Consider the following 23,814-nt stretch of genomic DNA (forward strand, 5'->3'; position numbering starts at 1 on the left):
CTTGAACATAAAAACTAATAATTTTTATGACTGAATTCCATTTTAACAAGAAAAGCATAAAAGAAAATAATGAAGAGACAAAAAGTAGACAATTTCTAACCAGTGTTTTAAAACTTTTTTAAACCTTTGCAAATACTTGACTTGAGAAAGTGTGTGTTTGTGTGAGTGTGCACGTGTGTGTGTGTGTGTGTGTGTGTGTGTGTGTGTGTGTGTATCTGCCCAGATTACCAACTTTCAGGTTCAATTTCTTTAAAAGAAAAACTCTTTGGTAGCAGGAGCTATGTAGCCTCATTTTTATTTTTCTGGGCTGTATTTTCACATGGGCCAATAGTGGAAGGATTCTCAGAGTGACCGCTGGGGATTTCCTTTCTGCTGTAAATGGAGTGTGTCATGACAATTGTACGAGTTACCCATTACGTTTTTTTAAATGAGCAAATATCTAATTACTCTTGAATGTATTGAGCCCATGTGGCCAGAGAATTCTCCTTGATGCTCTCTTTCAACGTAAATGGAAACACCCCAGAATGCTTTCTGTTGATGACTATGAAGGCTGACACACACAAAGACAGACGTTTGGATAGCTGATTTTGTGACTTCTTAACTAAATGTCTTGTTCTGTGAGCAACAATAAAACAAAACTCTGTTGTAATCTGTCTTCTGAAGCGGTTTGCTATATAACCCTTACTTAAGATAGTTGACTTCGTTTCAATATTGAAGCTAGGTTGCAAGAAAGAAACCATACAACACGGATTTTTCTCATAGGGGCTAAGTTGTGCTGTCGCACATGAAAAGAACTAAGATTTCTTAGTAGAAGCTAAATTTGGTAGCTAAAACTTCATGGAGTAGCTTTTGTGTAAGACCTTGTGGGTCTCCTTCACACTGTAACCCTGAAAGCACAGCAGAACAGCTCTGCAGGAAAGCGATGTGGAGACATGAGCAGTATGGGTGTGCTCGCCCAGAAAACACCTGGGACAGAGCAGAGGAGAATTCAGAAAATTGTGTGTTCACGTTTCTTTGTTGTAGTGGTCACAATTTACGATCAGATATTTTATATTGGATGTGTATAACCATGGTGTTGACATACTGGGGATTTATGTAATATTTTAGTGTGCTTCATTTATTTATTTTTTTTTCCACTTGTTTAACAGACATTTATTACTTTAGTTGAACAACCTGCATACACAATTTGTTTGCTGAATAGAAAAGAATTCTAGGTCCCAAGATTGAGTCTAGTATTTTCTGGAAATCAATAAAATCCTTTAAAAATCTAAAAAGAAAAAAATCAGTTTAACGGCATGTTAGTTTTTTTGTTTTGTTTTTTAAAAATCAAGACTGCTAGCCCAGATCTGTGATAAGGGCAATTATCTATTTCTTCCATACTAAAATGTACTGAGGGAAACTAGTTCAAGGAATGGCACAAACAAAAAATGTGGTGGTATGTGTGGCCTTTGTGAAATGTCAACAACTCCCAGGTAATATACCAGGGACAAGTAACCCCAGCCACTACCTAAGGGAAGACTGTAAACAATGAAGTCATACTGCCAACTGACTTTTCTTACCTCCAAGATGAACTGACTGGCCTAGGATTTACCTTTAACTACCCAGTCACTCTTTTTACATGGCTAGTGGATAGAAGCTTATTAGTGATTGCATACTAACTTTATCACTTTTTAAGTTCACTTGGTTGGTATTAACTTGAATCCCACATGGCACCCATCACTAGTTTACAAACCCTAAGAGAAACAATTTGCCCTTTCAAGAGCAACCTTACCATACCACCCCTAAACATGCCCCACCCCATCCAATTTTCAGTCTCCAACTTCAAAATACACAGGTGCCAATACCGGTTACTTGGCATCAAACTCATACTCCAGAGATCCAACAGAAAATGAAACCTCTTCCAATCTTACCTAATTCTGAAAACGGGACACTGGATTCAATTTTCAAAATGTGGGTTGTAACTCATCTGCCTTTTCTATGCATGTTCACAAACAGGTTGAAAAGCTTCTCTTCCTATTCATTTCTAAGCAAAACCCAACTCTAAAAGTTTGTACTCAAACTCCCAAGCAGTTACTTCAGCAAACTAGAAGACTGCATCATCCCAATAAAGCTGTAGGTTTTATCACATGCACCAAACACATCTACAGGGCTAGTCCTAGGACTCCTTTTACAGGATTTTACACACAGGGTACCACATGGTGTTAACACCATACACTTAAACCCCCTAAGTAGGTAATGCAAAGACAAAAAGGTTATCAGAAACAAGACACACCATCACTTGTAGTCTTCAAACATTATTGCACTTTAACCGCTATAATTCCATAAAGCTTCATGACATTCTGCAGACTCATTTTAATAGACAAATAACACCTTTAAGCAGACATGACGTTCCTACATTGTTTATTGGTATGAATTTTACAAACATTACGTGTATTAGCGGTAACGGTGGAGCTGCAGAGTATTGCGCCTTCTCCAGGCTGCACGGCGAGAGCCACCAATAGTGTGGTGGAACTTGTGGCCCTTTCCAAGGCCACGGCTCTTGCGGCCAGCAGATGTCAGCCCACGCATCTCTCTGTGCTTGTGGACTGGTTTGGTGATCCATTGGGTGTCAGGGTTTCTTCTGATAGCTTTATGGAATGGATCAATGAGGATAACCTCAAAAAATTTATATGTGGAATCTTCGCCAACCCAGTAAGAATTCAGGACTCTCAGAGCTCCACAATGGCGTCCAGCTCTCTCCTCAGCAACAGACTGAAGGCTTCGGGCAAACTTTAGCTGGTTAACACCATGATGGACAGGCTTGCCGTAAGTTGCACCCTTAGGAACTGGGCGTTTGCGGCCACCACGGCGGACACGAATCCTGTATATGACATAACCTTGCTTGGCCTTGTACCCCAGCCTTCGCGCTTTGTCGGGCCGGGTGGGGCGGGGAGCCCTGTGCAGCGCCGAGAGCTGGCGGTACTGCCAGCAGCGGACCCTCAGGAGAAAGCGCATCACGTCCGACTGCTTCTTCCTCCACAGCTCCTGGATGTATTTGTATGCACCCATCTTGGCTCACCTGATGGCTGCCGCCGGAGGAAAGGCCATTTATATTTATAAAGATATTAATTTTATGATTTGTTTAACCTAGACTCAGCACATAGTATGTTTGGTAGGTTTTATGAATGTGGTTTATTATCTTTTATTGCTTAAGATTCAAAATACATATTTAACTTCTTCAGATGGACAGTACCTCAGTGGTTGATTCCATCCTCAGTTTACATACACACACACACACACACACACACACACACACACACACACACACACACACACATATCCACCCATGACAGTTTTCTCTAGGCTCTCTGTGCTTTGCTGTCTCTACTTTTGAACCCTTGTTTGTGTTAGGATGCTCTCATGCCAGTATTTAAATGTCTTACCTCTCCTTTTAACATGTTTACACATTGTTCTTTTAACATGTTTACACATTGTCCTTTTAACATGTTTACACATTGTCCTTTTAACATATTTACACATTGTTCTGTCTTAGAAGCGAATTTAAAGCAGACACACCATGAAAACCTTTATATATCTGAAATGATCTCAGTGTCAGGCTTCTTTAAGCCTTCTTGCTTGAGCTTTGATCTTGGCCCCCATCTTTCACATGCCCACATAGGCCGGTTTTAGCGAGAATCCCTCCAAGCCAGTGCATGAGAGCACCTCTGTGCCTAGACAACCAGTCACCTGCTTGCCCTGTGTGTGAATCCTGCCAGGCCAGTTTAGCAGGAATCATTAACTCCTCCTTTGGTGTCTTAGTATGTTTTCATGCTCTCACTGGCCTGGCCTGCTCCTGGCTGTGGTCCTCGCTGTCCCTGCTTGGAACTCAGCAGGGTTTGCAATGAGGGAGAGAACCTATCATTAGAGTCTCATTTTCCACATGTGTCAGGATATTTAATACTTATTTCTGTTCCTGCTTTTCTTGGTGTCTCCTTTACTTCATCTGCATTAACTTATTCTTTAGCACCAGTCACAGTGCTATTAATAGTCCTTCAGCCAATAAATGTCACTCTATGGCAATGGAAGAAAATGTTTAGGTGTGCTTTGATCAGAAAGCGTGTGATGATGAGAGTTCCTGTGTTGGCTTTTGTCGCTGTGATAAAATACCAGGAGTCAACGTGGAGAGGACTGGTTTATTTTGGCTTGTGTCTCAGAGGTTTCTGCCTTCTTCTCTTGGCCCGCTTGCCTTTAGCCGAATGGTTGGAGGGAGTACATAATGGTAAAGCATCTGGTAGAAGAAACATGCTCAGCTTGTGTTAGCCAGGAAACAAAGAGAGTGAAGACAGGACTTGCAACAATGCACAATATACCACAATGACATCCTTCCTCCAAGGAGACCCCTGGTTTTCAACAGCCTTTTACCCGATAGATCCATAAATGGATAATTCTTTGATGAAGTCAGAGTCTTTATGATCCAGTCACCTCCCAAAGGCCAAGCCATAACGACACAAGGCTCTGAATGATGCCTGTAGGGGATAGAACTTTAGAGCCAGGACACAGGAATTTTTTTTTTTTTCAGCTGTACACTTGGATATTAAGCTTTGGTTTTCACAGGTCTCAAGTCATCTCTCTGTGTTCATGGAGTAAAATCTGCTAGCACATTTGTCCTGAAAATAATTTGATTTTTATTTACTGTCACTGAGAATGTGATACTCCCATTAGAGTAATATCTAGCCAGGCCATCTCAGAGGCATGCAGTCTCACAGTTCTTGTCCCCACATGGTTGCCAGGCCCATACAGTATGTCCTTAGTCATTCCTTTAAGACTTATCATGGGAATCCTCCAAAGCCTTGAGATAACCACTCAGTATATGCCATGGTGAATAAGAGCCCTTGTCATAAACAGTGTGGAAGACAAGGACCAATACCTAAGGTTACCCTTTGATCTCCACATGTATACCATGACATGTACATATCCTCCGTACATGAACACACACATCGAGCTCAGGCACACAAGCATGTGGGCGTACACGCATACAAACACATACACACTCGAACACATAAAGATGAAATAATTTGGTCATGAGTATCTTGGGAAGAAATGGCTGGTAGAAGCAGTGTGTGTCTGATGAGTGAAGAGCTTTGAGTGCTCTTCAGACCTCCCTTGGCAGTTTTGATTATCACTTCCCCAAGTTTACAAGAGGACTGACCTAGATCCAAGGCTCAGAGCTGCACTCCCAATCCTCTGAGCCACTGTGTACCTCATTTCCTCCAGAAAGTGAGCTCATAGTGTATCGATTATCGTGAGGGGTTGTAGGGAGGAAGTGAGACGGTGGAAGTAGGACCTGCCACTCTACAAAAGTTAGTGATGCTTTATAAGCACATTACCAAGGGATTCAGGAACTCGGTGGTTTTTGAGTTGAAGACACTCCCCTCCTGGTTTAGCTTTGTCTTGTTTTTAGTGCTAGAGACGGAACTGGAAGCACACAGGTGCTAGGGAGTGTAGTATCCTGTACTGAGCTGAGCTGCACTACAGGATCTTTATTTCTTTCATTATCTATCTATCTATCTATCTATCTATCTATCTATCTATCTATCTATCTATCTATCTATTTATTGTAACTTCTTGACTGTGTATGACACCAGTTCATCCCAAATCAGGCTAACTTTGTACTCTGGTCCTATTGCAAGGTTTTAGAAGTAAGACAAGCTTCTATCTTTCTTTTTACCAATGATAGGCATCTTTATAATGGTCTTTTTAAAATATCTTTTCAGCAGTGTGTGAATTAAGATTAATCTCTGTCTTTAACAGGTGCAGGTAAATTTCTCAGCTTTAGGCTAACACCTAACTTGCTTCTAAACAAACCATTTTAAGGGACACTCTCTTTTAGCTTGAGGTCATTTGTGGTGCTGAATAGCACTGTTGTGAAGTTCACTTACCATAAAAGATTTAAACCATAGCAAAAAAAATGTGCCTGTACTGGATAGTATTTTAAATTTCAGTTTGAATATATTTAATGTTTTCCATCGTAATTATGAAATCAATTCCTTTTTATTGGAGAAAAGTTCCTCCTCCTCCAGTCCTCCTGGCTTACTCTGGTCTGAAGCCTTTTCACAAGGTTAATGTGAGGTTTCCTTTGCTAGTTTCCATGAGTCTTTGCAGGTAACCACCAGAAAGAAAATATTGGTTTTCTGTGTTGGTAGGAACGTAAACTGCAGGGCTGTGTGTGTGTTTTGGTCTTTGTGAGAATGGGTAGAGGATACTCTGAACTCTGAATACCCTGTCATAATGACTGTTCAGGGCTGCATTAATTGCTTTATACTGTGGCTCTAAACTTCACTTAATTTTGTATGGTTCTTTTTGAATGGGAAAAGCAAGGTCTCTGTGGTGAACACCAGTTGGCAATGAGTATTAGGGGACTCTTCAGAACATTGCAATGAATCTGCGATGTGCTTTCTGGTGCATCTCATCTGCTTTCTGTAGGGAGGCTTTCATCCTGAGAGTGAGAACATGCCTTCACACTCAATGTGTGGGCCTGGGCCAGGGCCAGGACCAGGGCACACTATGGCTCTGTTAGATAGATGGGAACTAGACTGGGAGGCCAGAAGAGCTGTAAGGTTGAACCTCAGGCTCTATCTGCTGCCCGTTAGCCCCAGCTCAGGTCATGGCTCACTATCCTTATGAGACTGTAGTAATACTTTTCAAAAAGAAAGTGATGGATGAATAGATTTGCCTTTCATTCTTTGATAGGATTGAGATGTGATTATTAAGAATTGGCCAGAGCAGAAGAAGCCACCTAGGTTTGGGGAAAGAGATAATATCATCAGGAAGTAGAACCCTTTCTTTTTGGCTCATTGGAAACATTTTCCGTCGGGGAGCGGGGAGGAAAAAAAAATCTGCTGAAGATGACAATTCGTTTAAAGTGGCCCCTTGACCTCAGAGAGAGAAAATGTGATTTCTCCAGAAGTGAGAAATGTGATGTGTTTCTCCAGACAAGTGTGCTTGAAAACAGGAAGAGGGCAAAACAAAAGAAAAAAAAACAACAACCCTATCTCTGCTTTTTTTTTTTTTTTTTCTCCGTATTTGGTGAGTTTCTGACTTAGCTTCTCATCATTCTTATTTTTCGGTGTGCATGAGTCCATGTGTGTTGTGTTTTTATGAGTGAATATTGCACAGTAAGTTTCAGGTCTCACTTTGAGGGAATCCGTAAAGCTTCCTGATAAGAAACTATTTCTTTCTAATGAGGTTAGACATTTTCATCAGTCGTTATGGTCCTTTTCTGGTCCGTGGTGGACTCTAACTTATAAGCCAAATAAACCCTTTTTTCCCAAGTGGCTTTTGGTCCTAGTATTTATCACAGCAACAGAGACAAACTAAAATTGTTGCCTTTGTCTGTCATGTGTTTGGGTTGCTGGGTAGCGTCTCATCTCCCCTACTAGCTGGTAATCTTCTCAACAGCCATTTGTGGGTGCTTCTTGATCTCCCAGAGGGGTTCCTTGGACCTCGGAGATACTTGTCCTCAGAGTCCTGAGAAGTTTACAGTCCTCTACCCCAATCCAGCAGAAAGTCATGTATCAAGGTAAATGTATCAAGGTAAATGATGACAGTGTCTTCAAACTCAACCAGACCAGACGAGTCCAGATTGCCCTAGTCTGAGATGCAGGAAGTCCTTTGAGGAGCTCAGGCCCCAAGTCCACTTACAGAAGATGCTGCTGCAGTAGAGAGCACAAAGAACAGATGCAATTACTTACCTTCCCTTTTGCTTGTATCACTGCTACCGAGGAGCGTTTGACTCAGTCCCCAAGTGCACAGCAGACACAGGAGGGACTTGTACTGACAGATGTGTGCCGCACGGTGGTGCACAGTCAGATGTGTGCCACACGGTGGTGCTCTAAAGACTTGTTTTCAGACCAGAGATGACTGTTCTGTAGAATTTTAAAGAAGTCTGTACTTGAGATTTTTATTTAACTGTCAACTTTCTGTGGAAATTATGAAAAACTGAAAGATACTAGTAGTCTTGATGTGTTTGAATGTTCAGAACAATGGATCTTGTGAAACAGACCTGAGGACATCAATCTGGCTTTTCTCCTGCATGCCCTCCTCGAACACTTGGAAAAGAATATTGTTTAGATTCTGAACAATTATCAAGTAAAATAGAGGTTAAGAGGTTGAAAAAATGGTGCTATACTTGAATAAATTTTTCTCTTGAGAGTGTTAAACTGTGTAGCGCTAATAGGCTAGTGAACTCATGTAACTAGTAAGCATATTTTCTTGCCTGTAATTGTTGATAGATGTATTTGGTTATGTATTGGTAGGAAAGAAAGTTCTGAGAAGTTGGATTTGCTGTAGGCAGGGTGTTTTGATAAAGGCTGGTTAAGTAACCAAAGAGCTGTAGAGACTCTAGTGTGTGCTATTTCAGCACCTCTTTTACAAAGTGAGCAATTGTGAGTTAAATTGTGCTGTGCAGAGATTTTCCTGACTAGTTTAGTAGCAGAGTAGAATATCAGTGTACTTATCAGTGATGGAGAGCTGAGGCCTGGCTGTAATAGGAGCATGAACAAGGCCTGGATAGGAGCGTGAGCATCAAACATGATTGGGAAAGTGGAGTTGGGGGAGAGATGACAAAGAGACGGAGAGATAGACAGAGAGACACAGACACTTGAAGCCAAGGGCACTGAAATGAGGGTAGTTTGGGTCCAGAGTGCAGTGCCAGAAAGTACAGTGTTGGCCTCCCTGTGTTCAGTGTTTTATTCTTTTGAGGATGAGAACAGAGGGCGCTAGGTGGCCAATGCCTGTCATAAGTAGGATTGAAATATAGAATCAATGCTTAGAGGCATGGGCACTGGGTACCTGTTAACAGGTTGGAGTTTATTAGAGAGAAAACATACTCCTGAATCCTATTTTAAAAGGTGAGAGATAAATTTCAGGGTCCTTGAGGACAACTCAGAGGGTATACTCTTTGGTTCAGTCAGTCTGAGTTTACAGTGTTCTGTGGCTGTCACAGTTCAATGAATGCTTAGGCTATGCTCAGTTTCTAGAATGGGGTAGGGAGTGTCCTGATCTGCTTAGCACTAATACAGCACATCTGGTCGTTTGTGCTTCCTGACAGCCAAGCTTGAGAAGGAGCAGGCAGCTGAGGGTTAGCAAGAAGCTTTCAGCTGAGGCACAGAGGGACTCACAATATCAGTACAATTTTGTATGTTTATAGTGACAAGGAGACATCAGTGTAAGGGACGAGGCCAAGGAAGAACAACTATGAGAAGCTTTTTTTCAGCCATGGTTAGACATTAGAATCACCAAAGGAATTTTTCAAAATGCAGGTGCTTTTACCCCTTCCCCGAGCCCACACCGGTTACATCAGAGGTATGACTGGCCACTGTTGTGATGTAGCTCTGTGGTGGGTCTAATATGCAGTGAGGGCTGAGAAAATGTACTTAATCTATCAGCTGCAAAGACTGGCTCCATCTTACTGCATACCTTGCCTGCACACAGAGGGGTCAGCTATGCTAGCAGCATCCTTAACAGTATCCTCATCCCCATGCTTCCAAGATACTTTCAGGATTGAGTCTCTTGCCTCACATCACCGTTACACCAGATACCACCCAAGATCTAAATTTAACAGTCTTCCACTCTCAGAACCCATTCATATTTCTTTGTGTACTCTAGTGATACCTTCCCTCGCTCTTCAGGCCCTTCCAGATCAAGAACACTGCCCTCAGATCAGCAAATTCTTCCCTACTCCACATCTCTGTTCTAAGTGCTTTCTTAACTCAGAATCCTGGCTCTTCCCATAGTATAAATGAATCATAAATTTATGTCTGGCTTAGAATTTTGTATCAAGATCCAGACTTATAAATATCAGTGTGTCAGTTGCATCTCCATTGAATGTTTCCAGTTCAACATCTTACCAAATAAAATTCTTGGAACACATATCCATCTATCCAAGTTTTAGTTCCGTTCATATCAACAAATGGTACCTCTAAATACCCACATGCTGAAATCAGGAAATTAGAAATCATTCTTTTAATTTCCCAAGACTCAGTCCAGTTTGTCCTGACACTCTAGTGGTTTTGTCTTCAGAAGTTTGTTTCTTTTTTCCATTGTTCTCGCCCCAGTATGAATGCTAACATCTTTCACCCAGACTACTACTTCAGCTTCCTGACCACCCTTCCTGTTGGGAGGTAACATATCGGAGCAATGACAGCTTATCAGCAGTTACCACCACTAAGAAATCTCCCCACCTCCTCCAGCAGCCAGTCATAGCCAATAGCTCCTGGGAGAGCAGTGAAGTCCAATAAGCCTCTCCCATCCATGGCGGAATGTTGATGGGTTCCATTTTGTGTAGATTCTGTGCAGATAATCACAGCTGCTATTAGTTCATGAAAATGGGAGCCATGTTATGTTCAGAAGACAGCATTTTATGGCACCCCTTACCATCCCAACTCGTTCCTTCTTTCTGTACCTCTTTGTGTGGAAAGTAACCAGTAGAGGTCATAGTTGTAGTCAACCCTTGTCAACGTGTCGCATGGCTTTAAGCACTGTCAGCCCATGTCTGATCTTGTTTTGTCGTTTAATTTCTTCTATTAGTTTTGAGAAAAACTCCAAATATAATTGTTTCACAGAATATTTATTTATTATTCAAAAGATGGCGACTCTTTTATTAAAATGCAGCTAGGGAACTGGAACTTAGAGCCTTTGCTGCTTCTGCAGAGCACCAGAGTTCAGTGCCTGTAACTCCAGCTCCAGGGATCAGATGCCCTCTTCTGGGGATATCTGAAGACGCAGGACACACACACACACACACACCCCTGTCATGTTCTAACATGACAACATTAAACAAATATTAATATCTTAATAGCATCTAGAGCTCAGGTAGTGTTACTTTGAAATTGCTTTGTCCAGGCTTGTTCCTCCTACAATGTCGGATAGTTTGGAATTTTCAGATTATCACCCAGTGGGTATTGTTTACTTTGTTGATTGTATTCTCTCAGTAAGCACTTACATCTAGGTCTGGTCAGATTTGGATTGGATTTGTTCTGTGAAGGAGCATGAAAGCTTCCACCAGGAGGAACATGCTTTCCAGCAGCAGCACTTCTTATGACCTCTGCAAAGGAAGCCCTTACTACAGCATCTTTCTTCTTTAACCAGATTTATACTAAAGAGAGGACCACAGAGTACTCCATGGATGATCAATTGGTTTCATTAGTTTTGTTATATAGCTACAGATTTAAGCATATTTGATGTCTTTCAGTTGCAGGTATTATTTTACAGTTGGCCAAATTGAGCCATTTGACAAGTGGGAGCCTGCTGACTTCCGCTCATTGTATCCCTCTCATTTGATTTTTAGTCCTGGGCTGGACTCAAGAGCCTTGTGTGCAGGGATGTGTTATTACTTATTATTTATCCCAAGCACAAACTCGAAACCTCACAATTAGTATTTGTTGAATAAGAAATGAACATTTGAACTTTAATGGAGGGCTGGACCATGGGAGAGCCCTTGGTATTGTCTTTGTTGGTTCAGAACTTGAAGCAGAGAGTAAACTACAGGTGGCAGATTTTCTTTTTTTCCTTCTGCAGCAGAAAGAATGACCTAATTTGGATGTCTGTAGAGGGGTTTGAGTTCCACTAAGTCTTTGAAGGACTGCTTTGACCATGGCAGTGGGAGTCTAAGGACCCATGGCCAGTGAGGGGTTTGCTCTCTTCTTTGAAAGCTTCATTGTCACTGAAGTTTCTTCTGATAGCAATGTCACTGTTGCCAGCTGTTGCCAGGTTATTGGCCTCTTATCTAAAGAGTTGAAAATTTTCTTTGGAGCAAAGTTATAGTACAGATTAAAGATGGCTGTACTGTCAAACTTGATGGGCCACATGAGTGAGGATGCTCAAAACCCCAATTATTGTTAGGGTATTCCTTTTATGGACTTGAAGAGAAGGAGAAGTCCTTGTTACTAAGGGACATAATTTGAGTGGTTTTCTATTTTGATTGGTAAGTTAAAAATAATTTTCCTATTGCATATGTTCTTTCCACAATATATTTAGTTTCAATCATGTGCATGTCCAATTGTGCAGAGGCATAAGATGGTAAGTAGGGGATTTCCTCTTAAAAGGTTACTAGAGGCCACTGTGGTTTTTCCAAGCACTCAAAATCAGTTCAGGCCAGGTTGGCTCTTCTAGTCTTTAACTTAGATATGTTGGGGGATATACTTGAATGGAAACTGCCTGAATTTGATTGCTACTGGGATGAGAGACTCAAACTGTTGTTCAAGGATGGGTATATGTGGAGTCCATTGTAGATGGGGATTAAAGGGTGCTGATATTTCTTTCCTAGGTGCATTGTTTGGAGAGGGGTGTGTATGCATAGTATATCCAGGTGAAGGAGTTAGGCTGCCAGGTACAGAATTAAAAAACCCTGTGCATAACCCTAAACCAAACTGGGGGGGGGACTGGGTCCCAGGGCACTTAACTATCTTCTGTGCTTGCCTTCCTTAATAAACTTGTAAAATCCTTTGTTAATTGGTTCTAGTTTGGGAATGGTACAAAATTGATCAGCTTAAAATTGTGAAAATGTGCACAGTTCTGTTTTCTGCCATGAACATAATTGTTATTTGGTTTTGTTCTTTTAGGGGGCCCGCCACCCAGCTGCCAAATAAATCACACACAGAGGCTTATTCTTAATTATGAATGCCTGGTCTTAGCTTGGCTTGTTTCTTGCCAGCTTTCCTTAACTTAAATTACCCTGTCTACCCTTTGCCTGTGGGCTTTTTGTGGGGTCCCACAGGGGATCCCTAGTAAGACCTTACTCAGGGTCAGAGAATCTGAGTTTGCTTTGCCCAGTAGGGCTGCATAATGGGATGATTTGGCCATGGGCTTGGTTACAAGGTGTTTTGAAGGTCTACATTTGGCTGTATTTTGTGCATTAATCTTGAAAGGGGGGAGGTCTTTTGCCTCTGTCTATCATTTCCTCATTCTTCTCTCCTCCCACCAAGAACTCTTTGACAAGTCAGAGCTGGACTCCAGCAGACTCCCACAGCTTTTACCTCTTTTCTTTTTTCTTCTTTTTGTTTTACATTTATAAATCTTACTCTTACTCCGTGACTTGCTGTGTAGCTATGTGGCTGGGTGGCTGGCTCCTGGAGTCCTCCTCCTTCTCTGGCTACTTCTTCTCTCCTAGATTTCTCCTTCTATATATTCTCTCTGCCTGACAATCCCACCTATCTCTCTCTCCTGCATCACTATTGGCCATTCAGTTCTTTATTTAGACCACCAGGTGTTTTAGACAGGCACAGTAACACAGTTTCACAGAGTTAAACAAATGCACCATAAACAAAAGTAACATACCTTAAAATAATATTCTACAACACATAATGATTCAAAGTGTCCAAACTAATTTTGTTTGAAAGTATCTTGAGACTATCTGTTTGATAAAACATTTAAAATTATGAATTATGCTTTAGTAGCAACCATTTGTTTTTATGGGTAATAGTTGCTGATTGAATGTACTCTTTGCTCATTGTATTAAATCCTCAGATTTTGTATTCTTAGTCACATCCTAGGAAGTAGACTTTATACTGTTATTTTTATTAATCTTAGATTTTATTAAAAAAGAAATCAATTTAACAAGCTTTAGTATGAGTCTTCTTCCAATTCTGTCCACATAATTTTAATACATATTACTGCAAGGGGCTGTTAGAGTTTACCTCAAAATTCTAATTATTCAAAATGTTTTCTCCCTTAGAGTAAGGTATGGGGGCTAGCATTATCAGGATATGCCAGAAAACAGTGGTTAAGTAGTGTTGAGGTGGCTTCTCATTCACATCCCTATAAAAGATGGATTTAAAGACAGCAGTGAGGCCACAGAACAGCTAGCTAACTTCTAAAGTTTTAATGCTAGATACTGAACATTTGAACTGCTTTTAAAAGAGGTTGTTAATAAATGAAGCCTGATTAGGATAATTTTCCAAATAGTTTTAATAATTTGCCCCAAATTTATAAACTCAGCCCAAAACACTGCTCCTGCTCTGCCATGGCTTGCTGTGCCTCCGTGTCAACACAGCAAGGGACAAAAGCCTGTGCCTGGCTTCTCTGGCTGGTGTTTTCCACAGCATTTTCCCTTGATACAAGATCATAATGGATGAGGGAGACATCATATATTAAGTTTCCCAGATATATTAAATTTCTTCTAGGTATACTGCTTTAATTTCCTTTATATCATCCAGACATAATCTCTTCTAAGTGTGAACACATGAACAGTACTTTCCGAGATGACCTAGATAGTATTTTTATTTTGTTTTCTTGTCTAATTTATCCTATTAATTTGAGGTAACTAATGGAAGAGAAGACTTTGCAGCTGTCCTTTGAGAATTACTTATGTGTATGGAAATTCTCTTTGAGCGTCATTTTTTGAAACTGGAAACTGTGCCCTGAGCAAAGTGGGAAGTCTATAGGTCTGGCAGAACTAGAAATAAACGAATCAAAGGATGGATAAAAACCAAAACAAAACAGTAGGTTGTTGCTTCTGTTTAAAAATTCTGCACTTTAGGCAATCACAAATTCACAAAAGAATTTTGTATCTCCAGGTGTCAAGTGGCACATGGAATTACGGACACAGTTTTCTGAGTTTAGAGTTTTGAAGCTGTGGTCAGAATCTGTGTGAATCTGGATTCTCCTTGAGTCTCACTACCTAGTGTCCCAGGGTCTCTGTGACTGGACACTATTTATACAGCTCTGCCTTGTGCTGCATTCGGCAGCTCATTCCTTGCGACATACAGCCCAGACTAGAACAATGAGTTACTCATCCTGGGGCTTAGATTGTATCTCACAGTGACGCCATGTTAGTAATGGCGGTTGTGTCTGAAGGAAAAAGACTCCATGTGTAGGTTATAACAACTGGAGGCAAAACTGGCTGTATCTTCAAAAGACTGTTTTACAGCAATATTAACACAAGTTAAAGCATATTTTTCTCACCATGTTATTTATCTGAATTAATGTTTCCACTGGCAATCAAACCTTGATTGCCTTTTATTCATTAGCTTTTTGATTTAATTAATACGACTTGTTAAAGGAGAATCTCCAGTGTTTTTCTGTAAACAGCTCTGATTTATTGATTCAATTTGAATTTTGTGTTTATTTAAATCAGTGTTTGAATTACATGTTTTGAGCACTCATAAAGTAGTTTGAAACTATAAGATAATTAGAAAATATGACTTTTTTGCTTTTTAATGGATGACATCTTAATTTGATACCCTTAAGAAGTGAAATACATGCATAGCTAGTACCTTAGAATTTTAAGTACTTCAGATAATAGTACTAAAATATGTATTACACAAATTAGAACATTAGACAGTTTCATAATATTATTCTTCTCAAAGATCCTTTTTGAACGCTTGAGCCTGTGACTTAACATTTTTACTGGATTTTGATGCTGAAGGACTCAGCATTTGGTGAGTGTCCAGACATGAAGAGAAAATCTAATTAAGGAAGGAGAAAGTCACAGTGACTCAGGTTAAAGAGCAATGTGATGATCAATATGATTCCTTGTGGTAAACTGAGTGAAGCCATTGGCGGGAGAGCTGCTGGCTAGAGCTCTGTGCTTAGATTGTTAAAGGTGGTCAGTGTGTTGCAGTGAGTCTTTTGGCTGTAAAAAGGTGAATTAAAGTATTCTACAAATTCTAAAACTTCCGCAAAATGAAACCTTGTCACCATATGCTAAGAATCAGAGAGACTTCACTTTTAATCTGGGGGTGGGGTGCAAAATACCCACAAAAGACAAAAGGAAAATAAAGAAATCCTTAAGCCAAACATGAATGAAGACGCTGACAGTTTTATAAATTTTTTTGTTTCTCTGAAAATTTTGGAAATAATAAGTTTTCTACCTTATTCTAGATTTATTTGGCATAGAGGAAGGGGAAAGTATCCATGAATTAAGTACATCAATACTCATTCTTTAAAAATGTATACTGTGCCAGGAAGGTTCTGGATACTGGACACGTAGCAGTGAATGAAGCAGTCTCTTTTTCTCTGGAGCTTATAATGTATGAACTTTAAAGACATTCTTAGTTTCCTTTGATATGATATCTAAAATATCAATGTCAGCAGCAACTGAATGATCATAGCCCACAAAATCCACTAACACTTGGGGCTGGAGCGGGGCCTCAGAACCTATGAGCACTGACTCCTCCAGAAGACCTGAGTTGGATTCCCAGCACCCACACTGTGGCTCACAGCCATCTGTAGCTCCAGTTCCAGGGAATTTGACATCTCTCTTTGGCATCCTCAGGCATGAGATACAGACATGATGAACAGACCTATATGTAGATTAAAAATTCATGCATATCAGACAAAATAAAATTTAAACAAACAAATAGATACCTTAACACTTGGAGTTTCAGTTCATGGAAATTGCAGAATCATAATTCCATGAAATTGTCTCTTGTGTTTAGAGAAAGTAAATTCAAAGGAAATGTTTTTTTCATCACCACAGAATGATGTAGATTGATCTTTGAGAGTGCTCAGAGGGATTCTGACTGTCTTGGTCACTGTTCTGTTGCTGAGAGGAGACACTATGACCAAGGAAACTCATAAAAGAAAGCATTTAACTGGGGTATTGCTTACAGTTTCAAAGAGTTAGTCCATTATTGTCATCATGGTGAGGGCATAATGGCACTGGAGTAGTAGTTGACAGTTACATTCTGGTCTAGAAGCAGAGAGAGAGAGAGAGAGAGAGAGAGAGAGAGAGAGAGAGAGAGAGAGAGAGAGAGAGAGAGAGAGAGAGAAAGGGAGACAGAGACAGAGAGACAGTGAAAGACAGAGCAAACAAGCCAGCGAGCATGTACACCTGGGACTGGCATTGGTTTTTGAAACCTCAAAGTCCACTCCCAGCGACACACTTCCCCAAAAAGGCTACACCTCCTGATGCTTCTATACCTTTGAAACAGTTTCACTCCCTGATGACTAAGCATTCAAATATAGAAATTTATGGTGACCAATCTTATTCAAACCACAGGATGACTTCAGTCACATCTCAGGAATAAGTGTTAAGTCAAGTAGAGGCTCCATTGTTTTCCATGTGCTAAGGACGAGTCATATTTCATGGTCCCAGGGCCTGTTTGAAGTGCATGGCCTTTAGAAGTATGAGATTCCATATTCCAGAATTCTGTTCCTGGTACATACTGTTTAATGCTTCTCAAGGGAAGTGGAAAGCTTTGACGGAAGAAGGTGGTGTGTGTGTGTTTTATGGGTGAGAGGAAAATGTCTGTAAATGAGGGGAAAATTCCAAGGCGTTCCTGGAATCAGTTACTGCCTCCTGTGGGAGCCACTGATGAGCTCAACTGGGCTGAGAAGTCTGTGCAGATGTCAGTTCTGACTGCATCGTGGCCTCAATCCCTGCCAAAGCCTCGCTTAGTTCTTAAGCACTAAGTGAGGATCACAGACTGTGAAGCCAGCTGAACCCCACATGCAGGCGTTTGTTGATGCTTGCACCTGGGTACCCAGAGTACAAACAGGCTTAGGGAGTCAAGGTGATGCACTCAGGAGAGAGAATCGCTGGGCCTGCCTTCCTGGCTGAGATACAGGGAAAGGAGGAAGTCTTCCAGGAGGAAGACTGCACAAGATGTCCATATCTTATTGCCATCGCCAGGAATGGAGTGTCAGTGGGCTCAGGGAGAAATGCCACCTGGCAGTTGGATTGTGATGAGGCCTCTGGCTTCTGGGTTTCCCTTCTGGGGCAGTTTTTTGAACAAACATAACTTCGTTAGATATTGTGATTTTTTAATTTTTCCTTATTTATTTTAAAGACGTTAACGTTCATTTTTCAAACTCAGACACAGGATTCTCTGGGTCACATGAGCTGTCCATTTTGGTTCCTCTGAAGATTTCTGGTAGCAATCACACTTACAATAAGAAACCATTTTGACTTATAAGATTAGCAAACCAAATGTTGGTAACATAGAGGAGACAGAGGAAAGGAATAGGAACTGTCATTGTTGCTATAGGAAAGGTAAATTGGTTTCTGCTTTGTAGTATAAAATTTGAATTTTCATCAAAAATACTAATTAGAATTGTATATATTTTGATCTTGTCTTTTTTTAAAGGAATTTGTTATTCACGTTTTTAAAAATAAGGGTAAAATATACAAGGATATCATATCACTGTAGTAGCAGATAATTGTGAATAAGCTAGATGACTCTTAGTTGAAGACTAGTATGAAATTAGGTATATTATACAAGGGGTTGCAGTGTACTGTGTATCATATACCAATGTTTCTGTATGTGGTTTTCTGCACTGTGCAGGTGTGTATGTAAACATATGTCAATTTATATGACATAAACACATACACATAATTTATGTGTAAATATGGAGGGCCTAAAGACCAGAAAGTATATCTGAACAGTGGTCAACGTTGGCTTCAGAGGGTGGGAGCTCGGTGGTGGGAGGAGTATGGCAGGGTGGTTTGTTTTTCACTAACTATCTTTTGTGCTTTTTACATTTAGTATCTCCTTTAAAACATTTTAGTGAACAAGGGAACCAAATAAAATATTCCATCAGGCCTAGTAAAAGTAGAAAATAAAGCAATCAAGAGGACCAGAATATATAGTTATGCCTTTGATGTTGATAGTAGCAGAATTGAGTGAATAAAGAATTATCTCCATAGTATAATCTTACCTTAGAGACACATAATGTGTTTCAAAGAAGCATTTGCTTTGGGTATGTCTTTTGTAATTTGTAATTCATCTTTTTTAAGGTTTATTTATTTTTATTTTTTTATGTGCATTGGTGTTTTGCCTTCATGTATGTCTGGGTGAGGGTATCGGATCCCCTGGAACTGGAGTTACAGACTGTTGTGAGCTGCCATGTGGGTGCTGGGAATTGAACATGGTCCTCTGGAAGAGCAGCCAGTGCTCTTTACTGCTGAGCCTTCTCTCCAGCCCCCTATTCATCAAATTTTTGATGATATACCATAACACAAAACAACCAGATTAATTACAGTCTTATTTTAAAAATGGGAAAGATGTGTGTGTATGGGGGGGGGGTGTTGCCGAGAGAGAGAGAGAGAGAGAGAGAGAGAGAGAGAGAGAGAGAGAGAGAGAGAGAGAGAGAGAGAGAGAGAGAGATAGATAGATATCAAGGGAATGTGAGTGTCAACTTTCTGTCCTTGGGATTAAATGACCCTATCCAAGAGGGACAATGCAGTTTGAGAAACAAAGGAAAATATCCCTTTCACTGCTTTGCTTTGAATTAAACTGAGAATCATTGTCAAGTGGTTTTGTTGAACTCTAGTTTTACTGGATGGAAAAGACTAAATCGTAGAAATATCAAATTCAATATTAGCCTATTGCAAGTTTATTTATAATGTGAATATTTACAGTGATCTAGGGTTCCCAGCCTTGCTGAAACAGATATGGCTGCGGCAGAATAATCGAGTCACTGACGTTCTCAAGGAAGAATTGCATAGAACAGCAATTTTAGGGTGCATGATCAGAACCATAAAAGACATAGAGCTCTGCAGAGTCACGTTCACCTGTCTTTGGTTTCCTGCAGGGTAAATGGGAAGCTGGTGGCTCTAAAGGTGATCAGGCTGCAGGAAGAAGAGGGGACACCTTTCACGGCCATCAGGGAAGGTAGGCATCCTGCCCTCTCTTTGATTCTGTATTTATGTGATGTGCATAGCATGGTAAGTATGCTGCATCTCCAGACATGCTAAGCTTTACAGTTACACTGGTAAATGTCTCATTTGATTGTGTAGACTGAAATAAAAAAAAATTCAGTACCTTCTACGATCATACCAAGTCATGTTAAGCAAGACAAGACTATCTTTCTATATTCAGATTTGTGGGGGGAAATTCATGGTGGGGCTGTCTAGGCAAGTGGAGAATATTTTTATGTCTGATTCTATTTGCAGCACTACTAAAATACCTCTCTGAGTGTCATTATTCTACATTCATGATTTTTAAAGGAAATTCTTTTAAAAAAATTCTTTTAAAAAATGAAGGATTGTCCTTATCTTGTTGCTCATTTGAATTTCTTTTTTCTTGGTTTCCTTGTTTTTTTTCTTTTTTCCTATTTTGTGTTGTTTTAATTCTTCTCTCATATATTACATTCCAGTCATGGTTTTCCACCCCCCTACTCCTCCAAGTCCCTCTTCCCGACATCTCCTCTCCCCTAGACCCATTCCTCCTCTGTTCCCCTTCAGAAAACTGCAGGCCTCCCAGGGATATCAACTGAACACTGCATAACAAGTTACTATAAGACTAGGCACAAATGCTCATATCAAGCCTAGACAAGGCAAGTCAGTAGGAGAGACAGGGTCCCAAGAGCAGGTAGAAGAGTCAGAGATACCCCAATTCCACTGTGAGCGGTCCCACAAGAACACCAAGCTATACAACCATAACATACATGCAGAGATCCTAGCTTAGACCATTACAGTCTCTCTGATTGTCACTTTAGTCTCTGTAAGCTCCTATGAGTGAGTCCCGATTAGTTGGTTCTGTGGGCCATGTTCTCTATGGTGTCCTTGACACCTCTGGCTCCTACAGTCTCCCCCACCCACTTCTGTGGGTTTCTCTGAGCGCCACCTAATGTTTTGTTTTGGGTCTCAGCATCTGCTCCCACCAGTTACTGGATAATGCCTCTCTGATGACAATTGGGCTAGGCACCAATCTATGAGTATAGCAGAATATCATTACTAATCATTTCATTGACTTTGTGTGTGTGTGTGTGAGAGAGAGGGGGGGAGGGCGTCTCTGGGCTGTCCAGTCTCTGGTTCCTAGCCATCCAGGCAATGACAGGCATTGGCTCCCTTTTGTGGTGTGGTCCTCAAGTTGGACCAGTGATTGGTTGGCCGCACCCACAAGTTCTACACCACCATTGTTTTTATCCTTTAGTTTGCCTTGGTTGTCTCAATCCCTTTATACATTAGTATTATGTATGTTGTAATATTTCCCCCACTGATATTTTTCTAAAAGTTCTCTCATAATGCAGTAGATTCTATGTATAAGGCTTTAGTTTTATGAAATAAGGTTGAGCTGCCTTTTGCTTTGTTCATTTATGCATAGGAGGGTTTCTATTCTTAATCAAAACCATCTTATTCATGGGAATTTTTCAGTGCACTGTCATAATTCTTAAGATTAATAGCTTCACTTCTACATCATTTAAAAATGCAAATTATCTTTACCTAAGACCTCAGTTCATTCTCCCATCAAAGGGACCAAAGCTACATCTTCTGCTGATCCAAATGATGTTTCAGCGTTTTGCGACCTACTTTTGTGAAGGTACTGACAAATTAAATATACTCTGTCATTATCTGGTTTGTTATTTGATGATGATGATGATGATGATGATGATGATGATATTGATGATGATATTGATGATGATGTTGATGATGATGTTGATGACATTGATGATGTTGATGACATTGATGATGTTGATGATGTTGTTGATGATGATGATGTTGTGTATCTTCCTTCTCCTCTTCCTCTTTCTATTCTTCCTCTTTGTCTTGATTAGAGTTTCTATTGCTGTGATAAAACACCATGACCAAAGACAACTTGGGGAAGAAAGGGCTTATTTTTCCTACACTTCCATATCACAGTTCATCATTCAAGAGGGTTTGGCAAGGAACTAAACAGGGCAGAAACATGGAGGCAGGAGCTGATGCTGCTTACTGGCTCCTCATGACTGGCTTATTTGCTTTCTGTTATACCCCTAGACCACCTGCCCAGGGGTGGCACCACCCCCAATTGTCTGGGCCCTTCCACCTCAATCATCAGTCAAGAAAATGTACCACAGGCTTGCTTACAGTCCAGTCCGGTAGGGGCATGTTCTCAATTGAGTGTCCCTCTTCCAAAACGACGCCAGCTTGTGTCAGGTTGTCATTAAACCAGGCAGAACACGTTTGTTCTTCCACTTTCTTATTTCATTCCTCCTTTCAAGTCCTTTCAGTTTGACTTTTTTTTCACTACCATTTAGCTGAAACATCTTAGAATATGTATCCATTGCCTCTTTATTATATACCAAACCTTCCCTTTTCTGGGTTCTTTTTCTAACTTGAGCAGATTGCACATGGTTGAAACAGTCTTTTCTGCAACATCAGAGACTCCAGGCAGGTCTGTTTTTCTACTTGCTTTATGCTGCCCTTTAGGCTTGTAGAACCTAAGAAGAGAAAAAAAAAAAAGCCACCTTTTGTCTAATAGGCACCCATTCCTGGATAATTTCATTCATTTTCTAAGTTTAAATAGCAGTTATAAGCTGTTGACTTCCATGCATGTGTTTATTTATTTAAAACTTTGTCTTTGTGTCCATTTCGTACATCCATCTGCCTACTTGGGATTTCCCCTTGAATTCAACAACCTCTAAGAAGAAGAATATATCACCACCAAGTAAGGGTGGTATAACAAATTACCTAAACCTTATATCCAAAGATAATTCTGGTCCTTCACATCCCGTGCAGTATTCTCTGTACATGTATAATGGTAATGTCCAGCACTGCCTACTGAAATTACCCAAATGTGGTTCTGCTGGTTACATCTCTAAAAGGCAGCTCATATCTGTCCACAGCTGATATGAGTCTCCTCACTATACTCCAGGAATCGCCAGTTCTTCTTGGATTGTTGTAATAACTTTTACACTGTATTCTCTCCTTCTTTGTCATCCTTATTGTTTCTTTTTTATTTTGAAACTATTATAATCTAAAACTGTAAGCCATGTTTTATTAATGCCTGCTTTAAAAACCTGTACCCAATACTCTGGCTGCTTTTCTTTCAATCATTCCACAGTGTCCCATCTCAGGGCCCTCACATACACTCTGCCACTGTCTAGAAAGCTCTTTGCTGGCTGCTTTTAGGTACCAGCTATAAACTCCTATGTTCTCAGAGAAATTCCCTATGGCCATCCTACCTAAATAGCAGCTAGCTATTATCTTACCCATCTTTATGCAGCTCACCATGCCAATAACCCTTTTCATTTCCTTTACAGTTCTTACTGGAATGTGAAATGTTCTCCCTCCCGACTCAGTTCATATGTAGAATTTTAATGAGGTTAGTGACCTTGTCTGACACCCTCCTTGTAACAGCTATTGAGTGACATCATTAAGCATCATTGAGCATCATTAAGCTAGAGTCAGTATATAAGATGGAGTATTTGATACAGATGGTGCTCTTGAGGAATCTGTCATCCAGGTGGCAGGCAGAAGATTGAAATAATAAGTCAAAGAATAACATACCATGCCATATAAATGCCAAATCATTTCTGAAGTATTGTGAATTCTCAGGAAGGTTCTCCACTAGTGTAGTGTGCTAAGATATCGGCTGGACCTTGAACTAGAAATCAGATGATAAACTGTGGAGACTAGATAGAGAAGTTGCTGTCTTGACCAGCACAGAAAATGAGCAGAGGTCAAAACTCAGTGCCTTGGGCCCAGTGCAAGGAGCAGGGATGATTTTCATAAGGTGGTCTCAATGAATGGCGGGTCACGTGACAATAGGTGGGTATTGTTCCATAGCTGTGTTTTGTTTGTACATGTTGAGTCCTGAGTTCATGAGACATCTATATGAAAATATCTAATGATGTGAGGATGGAGCTCACAGAAGGTGAATATAAATAACATATTTAATGAGACCCTTAAAATAATAAACCTTCAGTTTTATTTTGTTAAATTTTGAACAGAGATTTATTTGGGTCGATATTCTGGAGGATGGAAAGTGTAAAAACCATGGCTGTGGCACCTGAGGGGCAGAAGTGTTGCAGTAGAGGGTAGAGGAAGAACAAGTGTGAAAGAAAAGGCAAGTTTAATGTTTTTGAGGCCCAGAACTTCCCATGCCAATGAGAGGTTGACTGCTAGTCAAG

General features: G+C 40.4%; 2 protein-coding genes across 4 annotated transcripts in view; one reads left to right on the forward strand and one right to left on the reverse strand.

The window, feature by feature from the left end:
- Positions 1–23,814, forward strand: part of Cdk14 (cyclin dependent kinase 14) — a 573,205-nt gene that overhangs the window by 184,485 nt on the left and 364,906 nt on the right. For all 3 annotated transcript variants that reach the window (XM_059257306.1, XM_059257307.1, XM_059257308.1), the window contains one exon: positions 19,513–19,592. In XM_059257306.1, coding sequence (XP_059113289.1) covers positions 19,513–19,592 — 80 coding nt within the window. The remainder of the gene's footprint in view (positions 1–19,512; positions 19,593–23,814) is intronic.
- On the reverse strand, positions 2,387–3,077 carry LOC131906633 (large ribosomal subunit protein eL15). The gene has a single exon (XM_059257309.1). The coding sequence runs from the start codon at positions 3,046–3,048 to the stop codon at positions 2,434–2,436; it is 615 nt and encodes a 204-aa protein (XP_059113292.1). The 5' UTR covers positions 3,049–3,077; the 3' UTR covers positions 2,387–2,433.

Source organism: Peromyscus eremicus, chromosome 3 (genome assembly GCF_949786415.1).
Source record: "Peromyscus eremicus chromosome 3, PerEre_H2_v1, whole genome shotgun sequence".
Lineage (NCBI taxonomy): Eukaryota > Metazoa > Chordata > Mammalia > Rodentia > Cricetidae > Peromyscus > Peromyscus eremicus.

What these genes read in the sequence shown, in the direction of transcription:
- LOC131906633 (XM_059257309.1), bottom strand. Translation starts at nt 3,048, where the DNA reads ATGGGTGCATACAAATACATCCAGGAGCTGTGGAGGAAGAAGCAGTCG.